A 25,511-nucleotide genomic window follows, 5' to 3' on the forward strand; every position below is an offset into this window, starting at 1 on the left:
AAGTGCTAAGGCATTGGAGAAAAATGCTTTTATCTAGCTAGTGTTACAAATGAAACTTTCATCATTCTAAACTTTCATCATTAGATTGAGAGACACTAGACATCACAGTAAACCAAATTCATGTTACAGCAAGTTAACTTTATAAGAGACTTTTTAGTGTGGTTCCCTCAGAGACTTTTAGATTGGAATAGCACTTGTTCCTTCATGAAAACAAATCTTCAGTCATCTCCTTGTAAATAGCATGGAGGACAGCAGCTGCTTGGAGGGAAACCTTCAGCCTTCCTATTGGGGTAGCCAGATCTTCAGGGCTAACAACTGTTGGGAAAGGGAAAAAGCATCACTCAGTTAAAACACTTTGATACCTGGTATTTGTCGGGTTAAGTACTGGGGACACTGAATGAATTTACTAGCCCATTTCATGCGAGGACTCAGTCTAGTGAAGGAGAAAGGAAAACGAGGTCATTGCGATACAGTATGTAGGTGCTATATAATAAATGAAAGCACAAGTTGCTTTGGAAACACATAAAGAGGCACCTGCACCAGAATGGACAAACTGGAAAAGGATTTCTGGAGATAATTCGTGAGCTAAGTCTTTAGAAAGTAAAAGATGCTTAATGTATCAAGATGAGAATAATATGAGTTTGGCAAACTGCAAGGAGTGGCAGGAATGAGCCTGCATAGGCCACGTTATAAACAGCCTTGTTTGTCTTACAAGGTATGTGGTTTCAACTAAAGATGTAAGTGATTGTTCTTACGTGGGATCTTGGAACATAACTCTTATTTGGATAATGCACTCAAGGAGGACGCAAGTTAAACCGGAGAGAGTAGTTAGGATATTGCAGTAATTCGGGAAGAGGAGAGTAATGAATGAAGGTCTGAAGTACAATGGAGTGGAGAGGTGGGGACAGATTCAAAATGTTAAGAAGTGTGAACAATTTTTGTGATTAGAATGAGGAATGGCTTGGAATCAAGGATGGCCATTCTAAATTGCATAACAAGATGGTGGGTAAGAGGGAACACAAGGTACAAAGTTGTAATCAAGGGAGTTTGAGGTACCAAGGTGACATATGAGATACAAGTGGTGATATCTATGAGTCTGCTCTAAGTCTAGATTGTATTTAGAATCTGGTCTAGAAACCTATATTTGAGATGATTTCTAGACTGTAAAACTCAAGAGTTCATGTAATCAGGAAGAGGGCATATGTGGAGAAAAAAAAACCAAGGATTCAACAGACTCCAAAATTTTAAGAATAGACAAGAAAGAAACCTCCAAAAGAAACAGAACACCTAGAGAATGATAAGCAGTCAAAATGTTCAACTGGGAGCGGTGGCTCACACCTGTAATCCCAGCCCTTCGGGAGACTGAGGCAGGGAAATCACCTGAGGTCAGGAGTTCAAGAGCAGCCTGGACAACATGGGAAAACCCCATTTCTATTAAAAAATGCAAAAATTAGCTGGATGTGGTGGCACGTGCCTGTAATCCCAGCTACTCGGGAGGCTGAGGCAGGGAGAATTGCTTGAGCCCGGGAGGCGGAGATTGCAGTGAGCCAAGATTGCACCACTGCACCCCAGCCTGGATGACAGTGAGACTCTCAAAAAAAGAAAAAAGTCAGGATGAGTAATAAAACCAGTTGGATTTGTCAATTAGGAAAACTGGTAAAAACATGGAGTAAAGTGGAATGGAGATGCAGCAAGTAGAAAAATACAGACAGGGTTGGGCACAGTGGCTCACACCTGTAATCCCAGCACTTTGGGAGGCCGAGGCAGGTGGATCACCTGAGGTCAGGAGTTCGAGACCAACCTGACCAACATGGAGAAACCCCGTCTCTACTAAAAATACAAAATTAGCTAGGCGTGGTGGTGCATGCCTGTAATTCCAGCTACTTGGGAGGCTGAGGCAGGAGAATCACTTGAACCCAGGAAGCGGAGTTTGCAGTGAGCTGAGATCGTTCCATTGCACTCCAGCCTGCGCAACAGAGCAAAACTCTGTCTCAAAACAAAATTAGCCAGGTATAGTGGCGCATGCCTGTAATCCCAGCTACTCGGGAGACTGAGGCAGGAGAATTGCTTGAACCTGGGAGGCAGAGATTGCCATGAGCAGAGATCATGCCATTGCACTCCAGCTTAGGCAACAAGAGTGAAATTCCGTCTCAAAAAAATTTAAAAACAGTTTTCAAAAATACAGACTATTGCGGACTGATCAAGTATTTCAAGAAGCTGACTTTTGAAGTGATAGGGGAGAAGGTAGCTATAGGGATAGAAAGCAAGAGTTTTGCTTTTAAAAGCAGACCAACATGTTTAAAGCCTGAATGAAAGGGAGGCCATAATGAGGAAATGACTAAGTTTCTCTACTAATTATTAAAAAAAAAAGAGAGAAGCATTCACTGACTTTTAGGATTCTGAGGTCACTAGAAAAGTCTTAGGGGGATTTTCCCTAAGCACATACAAATGGCGTGGAGGTCAGGAAGAACATAGCATCTTTAGGAATGGGGATAGGAGTAAGTCGGAAAATAGCCCACAAAGATATGTTACTTGCCTTATGCCAGGCACTACCCTAAGCCCTTTTCTTAATCTTAATCCTTTATTTAAGTGCTTCCTTAATCTTCACAACTCTATGAGATAGAGATTGCTGTTATTCCCATTTTATAGGTGAGGAAAAAGGGTAAATAACTTGATCAGGATCACAGCTGGAAAGATATTAGGGAAATATAATGAAGAATCTTATCTAACATTTGAACTTCATAACCCTTAGGGTCTGAGAAGGAGTATTCCTCAAAAAATGTTTATAATGATCAGCAAAAGAATAATTTTATATCATGATTCATTAAACATTACATAAAACAAGTTTCACAAAACAATATGTGCAATGTACTCTTAATTCCTGTTTTCTTTTCTTTTCTTTTTTGGGGATAGAGTCTTGTTCTGTCACTCAGGTTGGAGTACGGTGATGATCTCAGCTCACTGCAACCTCCGCCTCCCAGGTTCAAGCGATTCTCCTGCCTCAGCCTCCCGAGTAGCTGGGATTATAGGCGTTGCATTTTTAGTAGAGATGGGTTTTCACCATATTGGCCAGGTTGGTCTCGAACTCCAGACCTCAGGTGATCCACCTGTCTCAGCCTCCCAAAGTACTGGGATTACAGGCATGAGCCACTGCACCCGGCCTTTAATTCCTGTTTTCTTTCCCACAGTTTCGGTTTGCATTTTTCAAATTTCTGTTGTGATTTACTAATTCAATTTCACATCCACTAATGGGGTGTGACTGAAAGTTTGAAAAACATTGGTCTAGTGGATAATCTTAAGTGTCTAAAGGTCCTAGCAGATAAGACAGGTGACATCCCAGGTATGTAAGGTAATGGGAGCAGTGAAGACTGGACAGCGCAGTCCCAACTAAAGGAATTCAAATACAAATGTTTTTAAAACATGCTGATCTATAGCAAACTGTAAAAGGATTTAAGAAGAAGGCAGTGATCAAATTTATTATGTAGAAACATTTACTATAGTAGATGGAAATGGGGTAGAAGAAACCAGTGGCAGGAAGACCAGTTTAGAAATTATATGGCCTGGCGCAGTGGCTCATGCCTGTAACCCCAGCACTTTGGGAAGCTGAGGGGGGCAAATCGCCTGAGGTTGGGAGTTCAAGACCAGCCTGACAAACATGAAGAAACCCCGTCTCTACTAAAAATACAAAATTAGCCAGGCGTGGTGGCACATGCCTGTAATCCCAGTTACTAGGGAGGCTGAGGCAGGAGAATCGCTTGAACCCAGGAGGCAGAGGTTGTGGTGAGCTGAGATCGGTCCATTGCACTCCAGCCTGGGCAACAACAGCAAGACTCCATCTCAAAAAAAAAAAAAAGAAAGAAAGAAAGTATAGTAATTATAGTAAGGGGGTCGGGCGCAGTGGTTTATGCCTGTAATGCCAACACTTTGGGAGGCCAAGGAGGGTGGATTGCTTGAGTTCAAGAGTTCAAGAGACCAGCCTGGGCAGCATGGTGAAACCCCATCTCACCACTAAAATGAAGAGTGGCTGGCCTGGTGGCAGGTGCCTGTAGTCCAAGCTTCACTTGGGAGGTGAGGCAAGAGAATCCTTTAACTTGGGAGGTGGAGGTTGCAGTGAGGAGCCAAGGTCAGCACCACTGCACTCCAGCCTGGGCAGCAGGGGAATAAAGACTCTGTCTAAAAAGAGAAAGAAAGAAAGATTGATTACACAATGGGAGAGCAGTCAATTCACAGGCAAGATGGATAAGACTGTGACCAGTGAATGTAGAGGGAAAGAGGTTGGTATCTCTGGGAACAAAGATGGGGCGTGCATGGTAGCTCCATACAAATCCCCAACACTTTGGGGCCTTGAGGTGGGCAGATCACAAGGTCAGGAGATGCAGAGACTGTCACAAGCTAACATGGTGAAACCCCATCCTCTACGAAAATACAAAGTAGCGAGAGGAGGTGGTGGTGGTGGGGCCTGTAGTCCCAGCTACTTGGGAGGCAGAGGCAGGAGAATGGCGTGAACCCAGGAGACTTGCAGTGTGAGCGAGATCACGCCATGGCACTCCAGCCTGGGGCTGACAGGGCAGAGACTCCGTCTGAAAGACAAGATGGGCAGGTGCAGTGGCTCACGCATGCCAATCCCAGCACTTTGGGAGGCCAAGGCAGAGCGATCACTTGAGAGTCCAGAGTTGAGACCAGTCTGGCCAACATGGTGACAAGATTCTCTAAAATACAAAATTAGCCAGGCATGAGCTGCAGCCTGTAATCCCAGCTACACAGGGAAGCTGAGGCGGGAGAATGGCTTGGAACTGGGAGGTGCAGTGGCTGGTCTCACCATTGCACTCCAGCCTGGGCAGAGTGGCACATGCATCTCGGAAAAAAAAAGACTGGACACATGATAACACAGGCCAGGTATCAGCTGCCTATACAAACATGCTCAAGAGAGGTCCAAAATTCTGATGTATAAATTTGAAATGAAAATATCTTTTTAAAAATCCCCTTTTCAAACACTGTAGATTCAAAATCAATTCTAGTTGTAATCTGGTATATGGGGGTTAAAATACACAACTGACTACTTTAATGCTGGATCCAGAAATAAATACAGTTGTAGCGATAAGATTTCAATCCAGTTTGTGTCTCGTCAACTTCATAGTGATAATTATGTATTGAAGATAAAATATATTCACTATTAGGATGATTTCCTTAGAAATAATTAGAACTAGAAAAACCCTCACTGTCTGGCTCTTGCTCTAGAATATCTCTTCCTGACTCCAGGATCTGCCACAGTTTAAGATACGCATATCTACTTCTTCACATTCTTTCTTTTCTTCATCCAGAGGATCACTTACCACTGTAAACTTTAAACTAAAATTACGTTTTAATTTCAGCACTAATTTGATACTCTTAATGCTTAAAAAATAAGGATAGAATTAATCATAAACAATACAACGTCTTCTCTGAATCACTTTTCCCTTGCCTCCATTTTACAAAATGACAATAAGCAAAAAAGTCAGGAATTGGTATAAGTTAAGCAGTAACAGTCCTTTTAGAAGAGGGAACATCATGGGATGTGCCCATGAGTTCAAGACCAGCCTGGGTAACATAGGGACACCTGTCTCTCCCGAAATAAAAAGTAAAATTAGGGCATGGTGGCACCTATAGTCCCAGCTACTTGGAGGCTGGGTGAGAGATCCTTGGAGCTGGGAGGTTGAGGGATGCAGTGAGCATGGCAGTGTACCACTGCACTTCCAGCCTGGGTGACAGAGCAAGACCTATCTTTAAAAGAAAAAATGTCTTAGCGGTGGCTCAGCCTATGTCCCAGCACTTTGGGAGGCCGGTGATTGGATCACAAGGTCAGGAGTGAGACTATCCCTGGCTAACATGGTGAGAGCCCGTCTCTACTAAAGCTAAAAAGAAACTAGCGAGGCATGATGGCGGGCGCCTGTAGTCCCAGCTACCGCAGGAGGCTGAAGGGCAGGAGAATGGCGTGAACCGGTGAGGAGCTACGTGTGAGCGAGACTCCCCATCCCACTACCTCCAACCTAGGAGACCCACAGTGAGACTAAATCCTAAAAAAAAAAAAAAAAAGAATATAAAGAGAGGAAAAGCCAGGCCCGAGGTATTGCTTGGTGGCTTAAGCCTGTAATCCCAGCACTTTGTGAGGCCGAGGCGGGTGGATCCACCAGGTCAGGAGTTTGAGACCAGCCTTTGGGTTAACCACAGTGAAACCCGTCTCTACTAAAAGAATACAAAAACTGGCAGGAGAGGCTGAGGTGGCCGAGAGCCTGTAGTCCCAATACTCGGGGAGGCTGAGCAGAATGGCGTGAGCCAGGAGGAGCCACAGTGAGAGCTGAGATCCAGGCCACTGCACTCCAGCCTGAAACAGAGCGAGACTCCGTCTCAAAAAAAAAAAAAAGAAAAGAAAAGAAACCCTGTACTGATTAAGCAGTCACTCCCCATTCTCCTTCCCTAGCTCCTGGGAATCACTAATCTACTTTCTATCCCTCTGGATTTGCCTATTCTTGACTTTTCATATTTTTATTAATTTTTGAAAGCAAATATCAGTAGCTAATACAGAGTGCCAGGAATAGCACTAAAAACTCAAGCTCTTAAAAAGCACAGCTAAATATGATTAAACTGAAACAAAGGAATTACTTTAAAGGGATCTATTCTCAGCCCATTAGGCAATATTCATTTGTAACTATGTTTCTATGCCATTATTGAGAACTTCAACAATGCAAAGGGATAATGCTGACTCCCTCATCCCAATTTTCATAGGAAAGGATTGATAACTAGCATTCTGATGTGCCAGGCACAATACCAAGTGCTTTATGTAAACTATATTATCTCAATTTTATTCTCACAAGAGCCTGCAAATTAAGTAATGTCAAAAAGATCAAAGAGCTAGTAAGTCTAAGAGTCTGGAATAAAAACAAGGTTGGTGGGATTACAAAACCTGTTCTGTCTGCTAGACCATACTGGCAAAAAGAAAGCCGCAGGTAATATCAATCGAATCTAAAATTGAGTAGAAAATGATTATCACTGTCAGGGAATAAAGGAAGAGAGAGTTCTGGAAATGCTGGGACCAAAAAAAAGCAAAAGCTAAATTTAACATTAGCACAGAAAGGAAAGGACCAAATCACTTTCCATTTCCAAAAGTTCTCTGTAAGCTTATATCTGTTTAGGCCCACAGTGATACTGAACTCGGATTCACTGTTATTTCACCTGGCTCCTTTTTCAGTTCTTTCTGTGACCAACCAAAGACAAAGTAAAAGTAGATTAAACAAATGTATTGGGCCTTTCAAAAAGTGCTTAAAACACTGGGTCGGGCACAGTGGCTCGCGTCTGTAATCCCAGCACTTTGGGAGGCAGGGCAGGAGGACTGCATCAGCCCAGGACCTGAAAGACCAGCCTGGGCAACATGGTGAGATCCTGTCTCTAAAACAAACAAACAAAATATTTAAAAATAAGATAAAATACCAGCTCCACATTATTTCTTATGCACACACATGTAGAGGCAGTATGCATGCCAGATTTCAAAAACAAAAACCATATGCCTATTTAAATTTGAATTTCAGCTAAACAACAAATAACTTTTTTTTTTTTTTTGAGACAGAGTCTCGCTCTGTCACCCAGGCTGGAGTGCAGTGGCCGGATCTCAGCTCACTGCAAGCTCTGCCTCCCGGGTTTACACCATTCTCCTGCCTCAGCCTCCCGAGTAACTGGGACTACAGGCGCCCGCCACCTCGCCCAGCAAGTTTTTTTGTATTTTTTAGTAGAGACGGGGTTTCACCATGTTAGCCAGGATGGTCTCGATCTCCTGACCTCGTGATCCGCCCGCCTGGGCCTCCCAAAGTGCTGGGATTACAGGCTTGAGCCACCGCGCCCGGCCATAACTTTTTTTTTTAGAGGCAGAGTCTTGCTTTGTCACCCAGGTTGGAGTGCAGTGGCACGATCTTAGCTCACTGCAACCTCTGCCTCCCAGATTCAAATGATTCTTATGCCTCAGCCTCCTGAGTAGCTAGAATTACCAGCATGTGCCACCAAGCCCAGCTGATTTTTTTTGTTTTTTCAGTAGAGACAGGGTTTCACCATGTTGGCCAGGCTGGTCTCGAACTCCTGGCCTCAAGTGATCCGCCCGCCTTGGCCTCCCAAAGTGCTGCGATGTGAGCCACCGCACCCGACCAAATAATTTTTTTTAGGATAAGTATGTCCCACATTTTATCTGGAAACTCTAAAAGGAGGCCTTCTTCAGATTATTGGAATAATAAGGACAACCGGCTTTCCTAAAACTTTAAAGGAGATCTACAATTTACTTAGTTATGTCAATATCCAAAATTCCTGTTGGCCAGGCGTGGTTGCTCACACCTGTAATCCCAACACTTTGGGAGGCTGAGGCAGAAGGATCACCTGAGGTTGGGAGTTCAAGACCAGCCTGGCCAACGTGGCAAAACCCTGTCTCTACTAAAAGAACAAAAATTAGCCAGGCATGGTGGCACACAACTGTAATCCCAGCTACTTGGAAGGCTGAGGCAGGAGAATCACTTGAACCCAGGAGGCGGAGGTTGCAGTGAGCCAAGATTGCATCACTGCACTCCAGCCTGGGCAACAGAGCGAGACTCCATCTCAAGGGAAAAAAAAAAAAAAAAAAGAATGTCGCCGGGCGCGGTGGCTCAAGCCTGTAATCCCAGCACTTTGGGAGGCCGAGACGGGCGGATCACGAGGTCAGGAGATCGAGACCATCCTGGCTAACATGGTGAAACCCCGTCTCTATTAAGAAATACAAAAAACTAGCCGGGCGAGGTGGCGGGCGTCTGTAGTCCCAGCTACTCGGGAGGCTGAGGCCGGAGAATGGCGTGAACCCGGGAGGCGGAGCTTGCAGTGAGCTGAGATCCGGCCACTGCACTCCAGCCCGGGCGACAGAGCGAGACTCCGTCTCAAAAAAAAAAAAAAAAAAAAAAGAATGTCAACACTTTTTGCTCATTCCATTTGGGTATTGTCAGTATTCAGGTAAACTGTGCTACAAAAAAAGGGCCCATCAGGCTGGCATGGGTGAGAAATGAACATAAGATTATGGGCTGGGCACAGTGGCTCACGCCTGTAATCCCAGCACTCTGGGAGGCCAAGGAGGGCAGATCACTTTAACTCAGGAGTTCAAGACCAGACCATGGGCAATATGGCAAACCCCTATCTCTATACAAACACAAAAAATTAGCCGGGCATGGTGGCACATGCCTATAACCCTAGCTACTTGGGAGGTAGAAGCACAAGAATCCCTTGAGTCTGAGGAGGCGGAGGTTGCAGTGAGCTAAGATCGCACCACTGCACTCTAGCTTGGACGACAGAGTGAGACCCTGTCTCAAAAATAAATAAATAAATAACCTATAAGATTACATACTTGATTAGGTGGTCACAAACATAAAGTATACTCAAGTACATAGGAAATTCATTAAGAGTAAATTAACTCAAAAAAAGTCATTAAAATATTCAGCATCAGCACAAAATCAAACTCAAACTTTTGAATTTCTGTCTCAATATCTCCTTTGTTTCAAAGTGGAAAGCAGATGCTTACTGTCCTTGATCAGGATCTTGTCCAGTCAGCATGTCGAACAGAAACTGCCTTCGGTCTTGCTGCTCCTGTGGGTCCAGGTCTATTACTGTATTAAGGGTCAGAGAAAAAAGCAAAGAATCATATACTATTGCAGTGTGAGCCTCAAGACTTTCATAAGTGATATTCATGGTAGTTTTCATGAAAAGATTAGACTCCTTGCCTGGATCTAGAATAACATGGACCAACTGCTTTGAAAATCATGTGTGTGTGTGTGTGTGTGTGTGTGACAGATTCTTACTGTGTCAGGCTGGAGTGCAGTGGCGTGATCTTGGTTCACTGCAATCTCCACCTCCCAAGTTCAAGTGATTCTCCTGCCTCAGCCTCCCAAGTAGTTGGGATTACAGGTGCACCCCACCACGCCCAGCTAATTTTTGTATTTTCAGTACAGATAGGGTTTCATCATGTTGGCTAGGCTGGTCTCCAACTCCTGACCTCAAGTAATCTGCCTGCCTTGGCTTCCCAAAGTGCTGGGATTACAGGCATGAGCCACTGCACCCAGGCTCCTTTGAAATTCTGAATGAAAAAGATTTCCACACTTGAATCAAATATGAGGGTAGGAAAAAAAGATTTCATGTATGACTTTCTCAAATTTTCACTTATGATATGCTCTTTCTTTAAAAACTACTGAAAATATGATCCATTAAAATAAGAAAATAAATCAGAGGATGACCAGGAGATAGTAAATCTGGTATAGGAGAGAATTTGATCATATTCTCCATGAGCAGCAGTGATAACGGAACAGTGGGCTAGAGCAGAACAAGAGGATAGAGAGAGGTCTTCAGGGAAAAAACGGATGAGTAGATAATGTGACAGGTTTATTTGAAAATTTGGGGCCGGGCGCGGTGGCTCAAGCCTGTAATCCCAGCACTTTGGGAGGCCGAGGCGGAGGCGGATCATGAGTCAGGAGATCCAGCCATCCTGGCTAACACAGTGAAACGATCTCTACTAAAAATACTAAAACTAGCGAGCTGAGGTGGGGCCTGTAGTCTAGCTTCTTTCGGGAGGCTGAAGGAGCAGGAGAATGGCGTGAACCGGAGGCGGAGCTTGCAGTGAGCTGGGATCCGGCCACTGCGCCCAGCCTAGGCGACAGGGGAAAGAGACTCTGTCTCAAAAAAAAAAAAAAAAAAAAAAAGAAAAAATTTGCAGGGAAAGCTGTTGGAGGACAGGAAAATAATTACAATATGTATAATGAAAATCAGGCAAATGAAAAATTGCCTCAAAAAATGCGTGAAAAGAAATACAATCATTGCATACTACTTGGTTCTACAAGACTTAGTATTTACATATCCGTAATAACAGAACCAATTTAAATTGATTTAAATGAAAATTATGATACAATTATATGGGAAGGAAGGGACATGAGTGTAGTGCAAAAGAGCTAACTTTTAAGGTCCAAGATAGGAAGTCTAAAGCCAGTGAATCAGGAAATTGCAATAGAAATGTTACTCAGAGCCGGGCGCGGTGGCTCACGCCTGTAATCCCAGCACTTTGGGAGGCCGAGGCGGGCGGATCACAAGGTCAGGAGATCAAGACCACGGTGAAACCCCGTCTCTACTAAAAATACAAAAAATTAGCCGGGCACGGTGGCGGGTGCCTGTAGTCCCAGCTACTCAGGAGGCTGAGGCAGGAGAATGGCGTGAACCCGAGAAGCGGAGCTTGCAGTGAGCCAAGATCGCGCCACTGCACTCCAGCCTGGGCGACAGAGCGAGACTCCGTCTCAAAAAAAAAAAAAAAAAAAGAAATGTTACTCAGAAGCCAGGTATGGTGGCTCATGCCTGTAATTCCAGCTACTCAGGAGGCTGAGGCAGGAGGATCGTTTGAGTCCAGGAGTTTGAAACCAGCCTGAGCAACATGTTCAGACTCCATCTCAAAAAAAAAAGGAAAAGAGGGAGAACAAAAATCAATACTCAGAAGTATGATGGAGGTAAATAACAGAAGAAATGGCTGAGATAGGATGGGCTTGGTGGCTCATGCCTATAATCCCAGCACTTCGGGAGTCCAAGGCAGGCAGATCACTTGAGGTCAGGAGTTTAGAGACCAGCCTGGTCAAAATGGTGAAACCCTGCCTCTACTAAAAATACAAAAAACTAGCCAGGCACAGTGGTGTGCACCTGTAATCCCAGCTACTTGGGAGACTGAGGCACGTGAATCGCTTGAACCTGGGAGTCAGAGGTGGCAGTGAGCCAAGATCACATCACTGTATTCTAGCCTGGGCAACAGAGAGAGACTCCATCTCAAAAAGTAAAAATAAATATAACTGAAGTATGGAAAGCGGTGGATTGAGGAAGGGTGGAAACAGGGGAAGTGATTTGCGAAGAGGTGGAATAAAGGACTGCTAAATGTAAAATGTTTAGCCCCATTTGATGTTTTTAAACCATATGCACACAGTACTTTGAAAAATAAAATAATAAAATGAAATGGTTGGATTCACCCCACAAAAATCCAGAGTAATTCTGACCCTCAGTCTCAATGTTCATCAGACCTCCTCACCCCAGTAACCACACAGGATGCCTCACCCTTGCTAAAGTGAAAGTAGATTTCTTCTCCTGCCCTAGGCTTCCTTAGGGATACTGGAGTCTCTGTCTCCGACAAGGGTAGGTTGTAGAATTTGTACTCCACGTACACCTGTTTTATGTTCTCATCAGACATTACTTCTGCCTCTGGGTAGAAGGCCAGGGAGACAATTTCAATGCACATCTTCTCTGAATCCTGATAAGGAAAATTTAGTTTATTTAGTTCCTAAAGGTTAGTGAGGCTCCAAGTGCTTATACTCCATCCAATTAACACAGTACAGTACTCTCTAGAAATCAACCATAGGCATAATCTATCTACTATATTATTCCCTGAGAATCCTTTTATAGGTAAAACTGGCATCAAAAGACAACTTGACTTAATTGCCATAGCTAATCGATAGGAAATTTATAAAGAGAACCCAGTTCTTCTCTCTCACAGTCCAGTGGATCATTTCTGCAGGCCAGTCTTTCTCAGTCATCTCCACATATAGAAAGAATTTGTAAAATGTCTGATTTGGAGGAGTGGGGAGGGTGGATAATGGGAGGTTGTCTGGTAGGAACAATGTGCATTGCTCCAGGCTTCACCACAGTGGAATATATCAATGCAGCAACATTGCACTTGTACCCAATGATTATATACAAATAATACATTTCTAAACAGATAGCTATTTTTCAACTTTTTTTTTCTTCTTCTTCTTCTTCTTTTTTTTTTTTTAGATAGAGTTTTGCTTTGTTGCCCAGGCTGGAGGGCAGTGGTGTGATCACGGCTCACTGCAGCTTTGACACCCCGAGCTCAAGCAGTCTTCCCACCTTAGTCACCCAAGCAGCTAGGACCACAGGTACACCACCACATGGGGACAATTATTTTCATTTTTTTAATAAAGATACGGTCGGCCGGGCACGGTGGCTGAAGCCTGTAATCCCAGCACTTTGGGAGGCCGAGACGGGCGGATTGCGAGGTCAGGAGATCGAGACCATCCTGAGCTAACAAACCCGTCTCTACTAAAATACAAAACTAGCCAGGCGGTGTGAAGCCTGTAGTCCCAGATTTTCGAGGGAGGCTGAGGCAGGAGAATGGTGAACCGGGGCTTGAGGGCTTGCAGTGAGCGTCCGGCCACTGCACTCCCAGCCTAGGCGACAAGCCCGAGACTCCGTCAAAAAATAGAGATATGGTCTTGCTATGTTGCCCAAGATGGTCTAGAACTCCTGGACTCAAACGTCTGTCCACCTCTCGGCCTCCAAAGTGGCTGAGATTAGAGGCATGAAGAGCCACTGCAGCTGGCTACAACTTTCTTTTTTTTTTTTTTTTTTTTTGAGACTGAGTCCTCCTGTCGCCCAGGCTGGAGTGCAATGGCCGGATCTCAGCTCACTGCAAAGCTCCAGCCTCGGGTTTACGCCATTCCTCCTGCCTCAGCCTCGAGGAGTGGCTGGGACCACAGAGCCACCTGGCTATTTAGTTTTTGTTTTTTTTTGTATTTTTTAGTAGAGGCGAGGGTTTCACCGTGTTAGCCAAGGACCAGTCTCGATCTCTGACCTTGATCCATGCGTCTGGCTCCCAAAGTGCTGGGATTACGAGCGAGCCACCGGCCCGGCTCACAACTTTCTTAATGAGAAACCAATCTAGGCGGTGGTGGCTCCGCGCCTGTAATTGGCAGCACTTTTGGGAGGCTGTGGAGAAGCAATCTGAGGTCAGAAGATTAAGACCATCGTTACCTATATACAGTGAAACCCTGCCTGTACTAAAATACAAAAAAAATTAGCAGTGGTGGTGGGCGCCTGCTAGTCCCAGCTACTGGGAGGCTGAGGCAGGAAGAATGGCGTGAAACCAGGAGCAGAACTTGTGTGACCAGCCAAGATTGGGCGCTGCACTCCAGCCTGAGTGACTGAGACGAACCTGCGTCTCAAAAAGACAAAGAAAAAAAAAAAAAGAATACCAATCTAGGCCTTCCTGAAGTTTGGTACCTCAAAGACCTCCTGACTGATGCTGGAGATTCGGTAGCTGCTTCAGCCCACTGTGAGAGCTGCTTGGGGCTTTGGAAGGAGCCCACTAAGTGCATGTGTGCCACTGAGGGAGGCCACCAGACCTCCCTGCCCTCCCTGGGGACTCCAATATTTTCCAATCCCGCTAAGGTCGCTGCCATCACCCTATTCTCTTTTGGGACACCCCTGGCATGGCATCCAGGGATACCAGGAAGGAGGTTCCAGAAGTGCACCAAAGGCCAACAGAGTCTCCTCCTTCCACAGTTAATGGCAGGCAAGTCAACATCGTGACACCAGTAATGAATCAATCAGGATGGTTCCCACCAGCAGTAGCTCTCACCCCGGCATCTGTGGAGTGACCCCTCCTGTATTGGCTAGCCGATGCGCACAGACCTGCTCTTACCCTGTCTTTTTCTTCTTTTTTTTTAGAAAGCTAAAATTCTGGAGCTCTTGTAGCTGCCCTAGAAATTCCAGCAGGCAAAAGATCTCTCAATGATTCTGCATCCAGAATCATCTGGGGTCTTCTTTAAAGTAGAGATATTTGGTAGAGGCGCCAGTAGCTCCACACCTGCAATACCGGCACTTTAGGAAGCTGAAGTGGAAAAATCACCTGAAGTCCAGGAGTTGAGAAACCAGCCTGGCCAACATGGGTGAAACCCATCTCCACTAAAAATACAAAAATCAGCCAGGCATGGTGGCTCATGCCTGTAGACCCTAACTGGGGAGGCTGACATATGAGGTCGCTTGAACCTAGGAGGCGAGGAGGTTGCAGTGCCACTCCCAGACTGGGCAGCAGACCATGCGACTAGGTCTCAAAAAAAAAAACAACAACTATTTGGCGTTTCTCTGTAACCCTATCCTACAACATCCAATTCTCCCACACATTAAGAAAACCATTGACTATACAGTGTTTTACCAAAAATCTAGATACGACACTTTGATGGGTCAGATTAGGGTTTCACTAGCTTTAAAAAGAAACAATAGGTAAGGATAGGCAAGTTAGCCAGTATATAGTCTGGAACAGAGGAGAGCATGGCAAATGTGTAAGCCTGGTTTCTTGAGCTTTGTTTTTGAGGCTGGGAATCTCCTCTGTGCCCAGGCTGGAGTGCAGTGGCGAATCTCAGCTCACACATGGCTCATGCCTCCCAGGTTCACGCCATTCTCACCCTCCCCAGCCTCCCGAGTAGCTGGGACTACAGAGCCATACCTCGCCAGGCTAGTTTTTTGTATTTTTTTTTTTAGTAGAGAGCGGGGTTTTCCTTCGTGTTAGCCAGGGTGGTCTCGATCTCTGACCTCGTGATGATCCATGCGTCTTGGCCTCCCAAAGTGCTGGGATTAAACTTGAGCCACCCGAAACTTGTTTTTGTGAGTGTTATCTGTGGATACTATGAAGAAATGTATTTCTCATAGTGATTGCTATAAAAAATGTATAAAAGCCTCTGTGTTACATCAGACTGTCTAGAGTTGCTCTTGGGAATCTGTATTTATTTATTTACTTAGAGATGGAGTCTAGCACTTTTAATGTCAGGCTGGGTGCAGTGGTGCAGTCTCATTCCACTGCAACCTCTGACTCCCTGGTTCCAAGCGATTCTCCTTCCCAAGCTTCGACTTGGACTATAGCATGTGCCACCATGGCGGCTAATTTTATTTTCAGTAGAGATGGGGTTTAAGCCATGTTGCCCAGGTTGGTCTCCGACTCCTGACCTCAGTGATCCACTGCCTCGGCCTCCCAAAGTGTTGGGATTACAGGCATTGAGCAACCACTCATGCAGCTCATGAAAATCTATCGGGTATCTAGTGCCTGTTGCTGGTATACCTCAGTAAAACTGTATTAAATGTTACCTTGAGCAAGCCCTTCTCCCTCGACTTCACTGTCCTCCTTTGAAAGGGGGTGGGGGGATAATAATATATGTGAAGACAGAAGCATAATTTTCTTTTGATTTTCTTTTTTTTTTTTTTTTTGAGGCGGAGTCTACGCTCTGCCGCCAAGCTGGAGTGCAGTGGCGGGATCTCAGCTCACTGCAAACTCCGCCCCGGGTTCCGCCATTCTCCTGCCTCAGCCTCCGAGTAGCTACAGGACTACAGAAGCCCGCCATCTCGCCCGGCTAGTTTTGTATTTTTAGTAGAGGCGAGGTTTCACCGGTATTCACCAGGATGGTCTTGATTTCCCCGACCTCAAATTGATCCATTCGGCCTCTAAGTCACTAAGGATCAGGCGAACCACAGCCGACCATTCTTTGTTTTCCCTCAGATAGATGAAGCTCTTTTCCTACCTCAGACGCTACCTTACCAATTCCTTTGCCTGAGATGGAGTACAGTTTACCCAGTACATGGGTAGCTCTTCCCTTCTCATTCTTCAGATTTCAGTTCAAACGTACCCTCCTCAGAGAAATCTTTCCTTAACACCTATCCTAGTTCAAGCCCCCCATTGCTATTATATCGCCTTTTTTATTTCCGTCATAATACTTAGAATCTCAGAGCTATCTGCTTTACTTATTTGCTCACTGATGTACATGTTTTCCCTCAGTAGTATGTGAGATTCAAGAGAGAGGAGACCAAGTCTGTCTTATCCACCATTTTGTGCCCACAGAGCCTGGCAGTTATTAAAACAGGCGCTTCATAATTACTTGAAGGAAAGAATAACTCATAAGGCTGCTGTGAAGCCCGAGAGAGTCATGAATAGCAACCACTTGGCACACAGTATGAAATCTCAATCATTACCCATTAGAGTTCTGTCTAAACGAAAGGTCATGTATTATTTTAATGCACTACTGATCAGCAGTTAAGAAGAAAGAAGTATAAAAAGCTAAATATATCGATGTGGATGGAACCTCAAAACACTACTGATTGAAAAATACATGTTTCATAACGTTACCAAAAAAGAAAAAAAAAGAGTAAAACTAAATACAAATTACACAGCACCTTCCTGTACATCTAAAATTATTTTTCTTTTTTTTCTTTTTGAGACTGAGTTTCGCTCTGTCGCCAGACTGGAGTGCAGTGGCGCCATCTCGGCTCACTGCAACCTCTGACTCCCTGGTTCAAACAATTTTCCTTTCTCAGCCTTTCCAGCAGCCGGGATTACAAGCATGCGCCACCACGCCCAGCTAATTTTTGTATTTTCAGTCGAGATGGGGTTTCACCATGTTGGCCAGGATGAACTTGATCTCCTGACCTCATGATCTGCCCACCTCAGTCTCCCAAAGTGCTGGGATTACAGGTATGAGCCACCATGCCTGGCCTTAAAATTATTTCAAAATAAGGTTTTAAAAAAGAATATGTGTAGTTTTGTGTCATTTATTTGAAGGAAAAAGAGGCAAATACAAAACACTATGAAAGTTAAAGTTATTTTTTAAGCCCTGAAAAAATATACCCCAAAATTCACAACAATGGTTTTCTTGGGGGAATGGGGTGCAAAGACAGCAGGGGATTAAGGATAATGGTCAATCTAAGTGATTCAGCTTTATTTGTAATATTCTAGTATTTTGCAAAAAAAAAAAAAGTATTTCACCATCTTGAGTTGTTTAATTTAAAATTTTTGAATTCACTAAAAATCCTGGAACAAAAAAAAATGTATTCTAAACCTTACTTGTGTAGTCCAATTTAAATTTTTTTTTATTTTAAGACAGAGTCTTAGTCTGTCACCCAGGCTGGAGTGCAGTGGCGTGATCTCGGCTCACGGCAACCTTCATCCCCTGAGTTCAAGTGATTCTCATGCCTCAGCCTCCTGAGTAGTTGGGGTTACCGGCATGTGCCACCACATCCGACTAATATTTTTATATATTTTTAGTAGGGCCGGGTTTTTCACCATGTTGGTGGGGCTGTTTCTCAGGCTTACGGCCTCCAGTGATCACCACGCCTCAGCCTCCCAAAGTGCTAGGATTACAGGTGTGAGCCACTGTACAACTAGTTAAAGAAAAAAACAAATTTTTGGGATGGAGTCTGCCTCTTGCCCAGGCTGGGTGCAGTGAGTGCAATCTTGGCTCACTGCAAACTCCACCTTCACAGGCTCAAGCGTTCTCTGCCTCAGCCTCGGATGGCAGCTGGGAGTTACAGGCACCTGCCATCATGCCCCAGCTAATTTTTTGCTATTTCATGCAGAGTTTCTCCATATTTGGCTGGGGCTTTATGCCGAACTCTTGACCTCGTTGATCCGCCCACCTCTCGGCCTCTCCCAAGTGATGGGATTACAGGCATGAGCCCCACCCAGCAAATTTTTAAACTGTGCATGAAAACCTGGGACAATAATCCAGAAGTCCATATTCATGCAGACTACATCAAGTTTATTCTGGTAACAATGGCGAAATGGGAGGATGAATAGATTAAAATTTAAATTCCAAGTATGCAGATGTTTCATTCTGTTCATATTAGGTTGGACTATATACAAGACACAGCAATTGTCAACCATTTTTTTTTTTTATATATAAGGTATGACAATATGTGGTTCAATCAGCTATTTTGTTGGATTCAGAATCCTTTCTTTACATGAGCTAATTCCATTATGTAATTTTGTGGGACTGAACAGCAAAAAGCATGCAATTAGTATTATTAACCATTGAAATGGCATCAACTCATTTTGAACTTGCTGGCGACCCTCAAGAGTTGAGTGCCAGGTAGCACCTTCCGGCTTGTAGCTAGGGTGCTATCTAATTTTGGCTCAGGGGCAGGCTGCACTAAAATCTTACTACCTAGCATACACCTTAAGGGTCAGGAAATCCCACGACACCTGGAAATTAATAACACCATAGAGAAAAATTTCGACATTCACTATTGCTAAAGAAACAGTAATCTAAAGTAGTAGAGCAAATGAAAATGATTGCTCCCCTCTTAGTAGCCTGTTTTGTTTGTTGTTCTGTTTTGTTTTTGGGGCAGGTCCTGCAGCTCAGTTGCCAGGGCTGGGAGTGCAGTGGCAATGCCGAAGCTGCTGCAGCTCAGCCTCCTGGGTTCAGCCATTCTCCTGCCTCAGCCTCCTGCTACAGGACTACAGGCGCCCGCCACCCGCCCAGCTAATTTTGTATTTTTAGTAGAGGCGGGGTTTCTGCCGTGTTGTGCTGGGATAATTCGATCCTCCTGACCTGTGATCCATGCCTTGGCCTCCCCAAAGTGCTGGGATTTACAGGCGTGAGCCAGCGCCCGGCGTTAGTAACATTAAGAAGAGGGAGGCCCTGTGGTGAGGGTGGCTCAGCCTAATCCCAGCACTTTGGGGCCGGGCGGGCAGATCCATGAGTCAGGAGATTGAAGTTATCCTGTGCTGCAGTGAAACCAATCTCTAAACTCTAAAAAAAAATATGGCGTGTGGCTGTCTGCCAGTCCCATGCAGGGAGACAGGAGATGGCAGGCTCAGGAGAAGGCAGGCTTTGTCAGTGGGCCTTACTCCAGCTAGGCTCTTTAAACTTGAGTCTCAAAACAAACAAACAAAAAATAGCTGGAGGTGACAGCAGTGTGTCTAGTCCCAGCTGCTTAGAAGCTGAGGCAGGAGAGTCACTTGAACCCAGAGCCGAGGAGTTACAGTGGTAAGATAGTCCACTGCACTCCAGCCTGGGTGACAGGCTGAGACTCTGTCTTAAAAAAAAAAAAAAAAAAGTTTAACTTAGACAGGGCACAGTGTATACCTGTAAATCCCAGCACTTTGGAAGGGATGGTGGATCCTGCCTGAAGTTGGAGTTTGAGACCAGCCTAGACAACATGGTGAAACTCCGTCTCTACTAAAAACACAAAAATTAGCTGAACTGTGGTGATGCACCTGTGGGGTCCCAGCTGCCTCCAGGAGGGCCTGGGGGCAGGAGAATCCTGCCCAAGACCTGGGGAGGCAGAGAGGAGGGGTTGCGAGTGGGAAGGCGAGATTGTGCCACGCTGCTGGCCTCCAGCCTACCACGGTAGAACAGGCCTCCATCTCAAAAAAAAAAAAAAAAAATTGTTTAACATTGAGAACTCCAATAGGTCAGGGAAACGAGACTACTATTATCATCACACTCATCATCACTATCATTTGGGACTTAATTTGTCTGAGGCACTATATTAAACCCTTATTTTAATCTTGCCACATCACCATCAGATGGGTATATTACTACTTACATTTTACAGATAAGGAGACAGGCCTAATAGAGGTTAAATAACTCTCCCAAAGCTGTATGACTAGTAAGTAGCAGAGCTGGGATCTAAATCACTGTCTCAGCCAAATTTCTATGCTCTAAAACATTACACTGTACTTCATGTCCATTCATCCCGGCTGACCCCAGGCAGAGGAGTGACAGAACTCAAGTATTGACTCTGAGCTTTCAACCCCCTCTATCTTTCATGCCTAGACATTTTGGAATACAACAATAATTTAATATATATGTGCCCATGTTATAAGTTTAACTTGATAATAACACTAATTTTTTGCTTAAGTAGGTTCCTTTTGCATATTTAATTTCTCAAGTAACACTTTGGGGCACACAAAGAAGTTTCCTAAAAGGGTATCTTATTTAGGAGTCTTCAATTTAGGTACTTTTTAAAATGGAATCTGGCTGGCTTGTTACAGTTCAAGATCAGTTTGCTGATCAGCTGGCTGCTTTTTTGGTTACTTAAGAGGTGGCACAGTTTAAAAACCTCAACTGGAGTTTCAGCTCTTTCACTAACTCAATAATCCTGTACACATCATTTAGTCTTCTTTACCTTGGTAATATCTAAGTGTTATCTAATTCCGACATTCTGTGGCTCCTATCTGTATTACAAACACTTCTCAGTATATTAACTACATAATATCTAAAAAATATATGATAGATAAAAGTTCAGACAAAGAGAAACGCAACTGGTTTTGCTGTTGCTGTTGTTTTTGAGACGGGGTATCTCTCTGTCATCTAGGCTACAGTGCAGTGGCAAGATCATGGCTCACCACAGCCTCAAACTCTCAGGCTCAAAGAATCCTCTCACCTCAGCCTCCCAAATACTTAGGACTACAGATGTGAGCCACTGCGCCTAGCTAGTTTTTAAATTTTATGTAGAGACAGTTGTCTTGCTATGTTGCTCAGGCTTGTCTTGAATTCCCGGCCTTAAGCAATCCGCCTGCCTCAGTCTCCCAAAGTGCTGGGATTACATACAGGTGTGAACCACCACACCTTGGCTGAAATTGAACTATGTGTTATAGTCAATGTTTAAGTCTACTGACTTTGAGTTGTTTCTCCTCACTCCAATATCCTTCATTTTCCTGCAGTTCTTCAGCACAAATTCCAGCTTTCAAGGAAGAGTTTTCCAACCTCTACAAAAGCAACCATAAATTCCCTTTTCTGATTTCTTACAACAAACTTTATATTACATAATCTATCTCCTTGGTTTTAGGTCATCCTACATTCTTATTTAATGTTTCTAATGAAGTTCATAATCATCAATTTGCTCTGAATCTTTTATTTAGTCACTCACTCAACAAATATTGAGAACCTACAAATGTGCCAGGCAGCAGTGACTTAAGACTAATTGTTTTCTACCCATTTGTAACCCACAAGGTTAGAACACAATGATTATTGAATATATCTGGATATTTATTAATATATGTGTGTCTCTTAAATTAGTTCTGAAAGAGCTTTGAGGCTGAACTGTTTAACAGATAATTACGGGTTGAGTAAAAAACAGCAGAAATGGAAAGATCTCCATGAGCCCTCCCATGAAGAATCCCGTCCTCTCTTCCAGACTCCATCTCCCAAAGCAAACCTGTTCTCCTTAGATGGACTTAAAGACAGGGGTACCATTCAGGCTGGGCATGAATTACAGGACACAATGGAGGATATGGGAGTAAGAACAGGTAAAGGATCCAGATAGGAGAGAAGTATTGAAGCAAGTCATCATTTACACCATCTCAAGAAAATGATCCATTTATCTGACTGTACCAGGCGACCTTCGTTCACATGAAACATAAATTTAACTAAACAATTTGCATTTTCCATCAGCTTCATTAAAACTGGATTGACCTTTTGACCCTTACTTGTGTGGCCACTAAGCACACTGTCATTATTGCTTTTTTTTTTTTTTTTTTGGAGACAGAGTTTTGCTCTTGTTGCCTAGGCTGGAGTGCAATGGCGCGATCTCAGCTCACTGCAGCCTCTGCCTCTAGGGTTCAAGCGATTCTCCTGCCTCAGCCTCCCGAGTAGCTGGGATTACAGGGATGTGCCACCACGCCTGGCTAATTTTTTTTGTATTTCTAGTAGAGATGAGGTTTCTCCATGTTGGTCAAGCTGGTCTCGAACTCTCGACCTTAGGTGATCTGCCCACCTCGGCCTCCCAAGGTGCTGGGATTACAGGTGTGAGCCACCATGCCTGGTCACTGTCATTATTTATAGTCTTATCTCGTATGCAATGATTACACCAGTGTACTTACTGCCTTATATTTCCGAGACATGGGTGGCACTATGACGTCATCACTGTCTGTAGTTTGTGCTTCACTGACTTCAGAACCTTGTTCAGAGGATTCTTTATCTGCTAGAGAAGAGGTTGCAGTTATAGAACTGTTTCAAAGCACTCTAGCCCAAGAAAAGACCCAGCACACACATCTCCAATCCACTGTCTGGTCACTAGTTCCAAGTGTCTAGATTTTGTCTTCACTTACTAAGAATCAAACCCTCTTTTTCAAAGGTACACTTATTCAGAAGCTTGCTAAACATACAGGATTCACTTCTCAAAAAAAGAAAGGGAAAGAAGGAAAAACAGAAAGGAAGGAAGGCAGGAAGGAAGGGTGAGAGTAAGGGAGGAAGAAGGAAGTCCTTTTGTGGGGGTTGAAGAAAATGGCCAAGCTTGAGGTAAAGCAGTGCAACTGGGTGGGGCAGATTGTATTTTCCAAAGATGGCCTCTCTGGCCGGGCGCGGTGGCTCACACCTGTAATCCCAGCACTTCAGGAGGCCGAGGCAGGTGATCACCTGAGGTCAGGAGTTTTAGACCAGCCTGGCCAACATGGCGAAGCCCCATCTCTACTAAAAACGCAAAATTAGCCTGGCTTGGTGGCGCACTCCTGTGGTCCTAGCTACTCAGGAGGCTGAGGCAGGAGAGTTGCTTGAATCCAGGAGGCAGAGGTTGCAGTGAGCCGAGATCGAGCCACTGCACTCCAGCCTGGGTGACAAGAGACTCTGTCTCAAAAAAAAAAAAAGATAGACTCAAATGATCTCTACCATCCCACGTGCTCTCCTCACAATGCAACTGACCTTAACACTGCTCCTATTGAGTGCTGGGGTCTTTGTCCCCTCCCCTTCAACTAAGGTGGATCTTTTGGACTGTCTCAACTGAAAGAGTATGGTAGGAGTGATGCTATGTGACTTCTAAGGCCAGAACACAAAAATGCCATGGACTTGCACCTGGCTCTCTTGGAACTCAGCTACCAACCTGTGAGGAAGCCCAAGCAACTGCTGACAGCCAGGAGCACCTGATCAGCGAGTAGGGTGAGCCATCTTGCAAGTTAAACCCATCAGCCCCCTAGCTGAGCTACCCCATCTCATGCCACATTGAGAGAGGAGAAATGAGCCTTCTTCATGAGACCTGCCTAACATGCAGAGTAGTGAGCCAAAGAAATGATCATTGTTGTTTTAAGTCACTAAGTTTTGGAGTAGATTGTTACACAGCATTAGATAACTGGACAGCAAGCTGTGCCTCTTCTGTAAAATTTCAAAATCTTGGGTTGTCCGTTTCACTGAGGTCTCAAAGGGAAAAGGTCTGAGGGGCAGCAAAAGCAAAGGCTGCTAAAGGACACAAGGCTTTGTCTACATATGTGGAAATGGCCTTAAAATCAGGCTCTTTTCATTTCTTGACGGCCTTTACCTAATACCCTTAGATCTTTGTCTAAAATATTAATAAGCTTCTTTTTCAACAACTACAGCATCCTGCCTCTGATAGCTCCACTCAGACGTCTGAAACCAGGCAGATTTTAGCTTCTTGAGAGTACTAACTGGCGGTTTTGATTTTTTTTTTTTTTTTTTTTTTGAGATGGAGTATTGCTCTTGTTGCCCAGGCTGGAGTACATGGCATGGTCTCGGCTCACTGCAACTTCTGCCTCCCAGATTCAAGCAATTCTCCTGCCTCAGCTTCCCAGGTAGATGGGGTTACCAGCACCTGCCACCACACCTGGCTAATTTTTGCATTTTTAGTAGAGGCAGGGTTTCACCATGTTGGCCAGGCTAGTCTCAAACTCCTGACCTCAGGTGATCTGCCCGTCTCTGCCTCCCAAACTGCTGGGATTACAGGTGTAAGCCACCGCGCCTGGCCAGTCTTGATCTTTTGAAATTCATGGAGAACAGCGATATTAAAACAATAACTAACAATTAGGCTTCCACAGAAATAGTCTTCTTTTATTATTTATGACTATAAATAGATGACCATATAGTACATGGGGTTTAGATTACCTTCTGGTCCCATATTTCACTTTCTGCAAGGAGAAAAACCTAGTGGATATAGATTATACTTAATCAACTACCACAGAAGAATTGGAATTGAGACCTTCAGACCCCTGCATTCAGGTCTGGATTTTGACTTCATATCCTACAGACACGGTGTGCATTTATTCTACTATTTTAAGAATTAATAATGTTACATTGTCTACAAATCATAAGAGAATGGGTGTTGGCCGGCCTTGGTGGCTCAAGCCTGTAATCCCAGCACTTTGGGAGGCGGAGGCGAGGCGGATCAGAGTCAGGAGATCAGACCATCTGGCTGCTTGAAACCCCTGTCTCTACTAAAAAAATACAAAACTAGCGGGCTGAGGTGGTGAGAGCCTGTAGTCCCAAGCTACTCGGAGGCTGAGGGGCAGGAGAATGCGTAAACCGGGAGGCAGGCTGCAGTGAGCTGAGATCTCGGCCACTGCACACTCCAGCCTAGGCGACAGAAGCGAGACTCCGTCTCAAAAAAAAAAAAAAAAAAGAATGGAATTGTTCTCTTATAGCAAGTTTCTTGATCATGTAAATTTGGCTCTGGGAAACTTTGGGCTTGGTTATTCTTGTTAACCTTCCTTACACTGAGTAAACTTTGATGGAAAAATGGGATTATGCAATCAATGGAAAAATTATCCTTCTCATGAGAAAAATCATTTATGCTCTTCCCATTTAAGAAGTTATTCGAATACACATTCAAAAGAAACATAAAAATTATGCTTTTAGCTCTTCCATTTAAGTTATGCAAATACATTCAAAGCTTAAAAGGTACAGGCCAGGTGTGGTGGCTCACACCTGTAATCCTATGCTGCACTGGGAGGCTGGGGTGGGTGGATCATGTGAGAGGCCAGAATTTGAGACCAACTGAACAGCATATGACCTGAACCATTTAAAAATACAAATATTAGCCAGGCATGCTGGGAGACACCACCTGTAGTCCCAGCTACTCTCTAGAGCTGAGGCAGGAGACTCACTCTCCGAACCTGGGAGGTGAAGATTGCAGTGAGCCTGAAGTTCCACTGCACTCCAGCCTGAGCA

General features: G+C 44.4%; 1 protein-coding gene across 1 annotated transcript in view; it reads right to left on the reverse strand.

The window, feature by feature from the left end:
• Nucleotides 1-117: 117 nt before the first annotated feature.
• Nucleotides 118-25,511, reverse strand: part of RPGRIP1 (RPGR interacting protein 1) — a 39,952-nt gene continuing 14,558 nt past the window's right edge. The window contains 6 exon segments of the mRNA XM_031668262.1: nt 118-315; nt 5,220-5,288; nt 5,291-5,349; nt 9,557-9,641; nt 12,112-12,304; nt 22,442-22,539. Coding sequence (XP_031524122.1) covers nt 203-315; nt 5,220-5,288; nt 5,291-5,349; nt 9,557-9,641; nt 12,112-12,304; nt 22,442-22,539 — 617 coding nt within the window. The 3' untranslated portion in view covers nt 118-202.

Source organism: Papio anubis, chromosome 7 (genome assembly GCF_008728515.1).
Source record: "Papio anubis isolate 15944 chromosome 7, Panubis1.0, whole genome shotgun sequence".
NCBI lineage: Eukaryota > Metazoa > Chordata > Mammalia > Primates > Cercopithecidae > Papio > Papio anubis.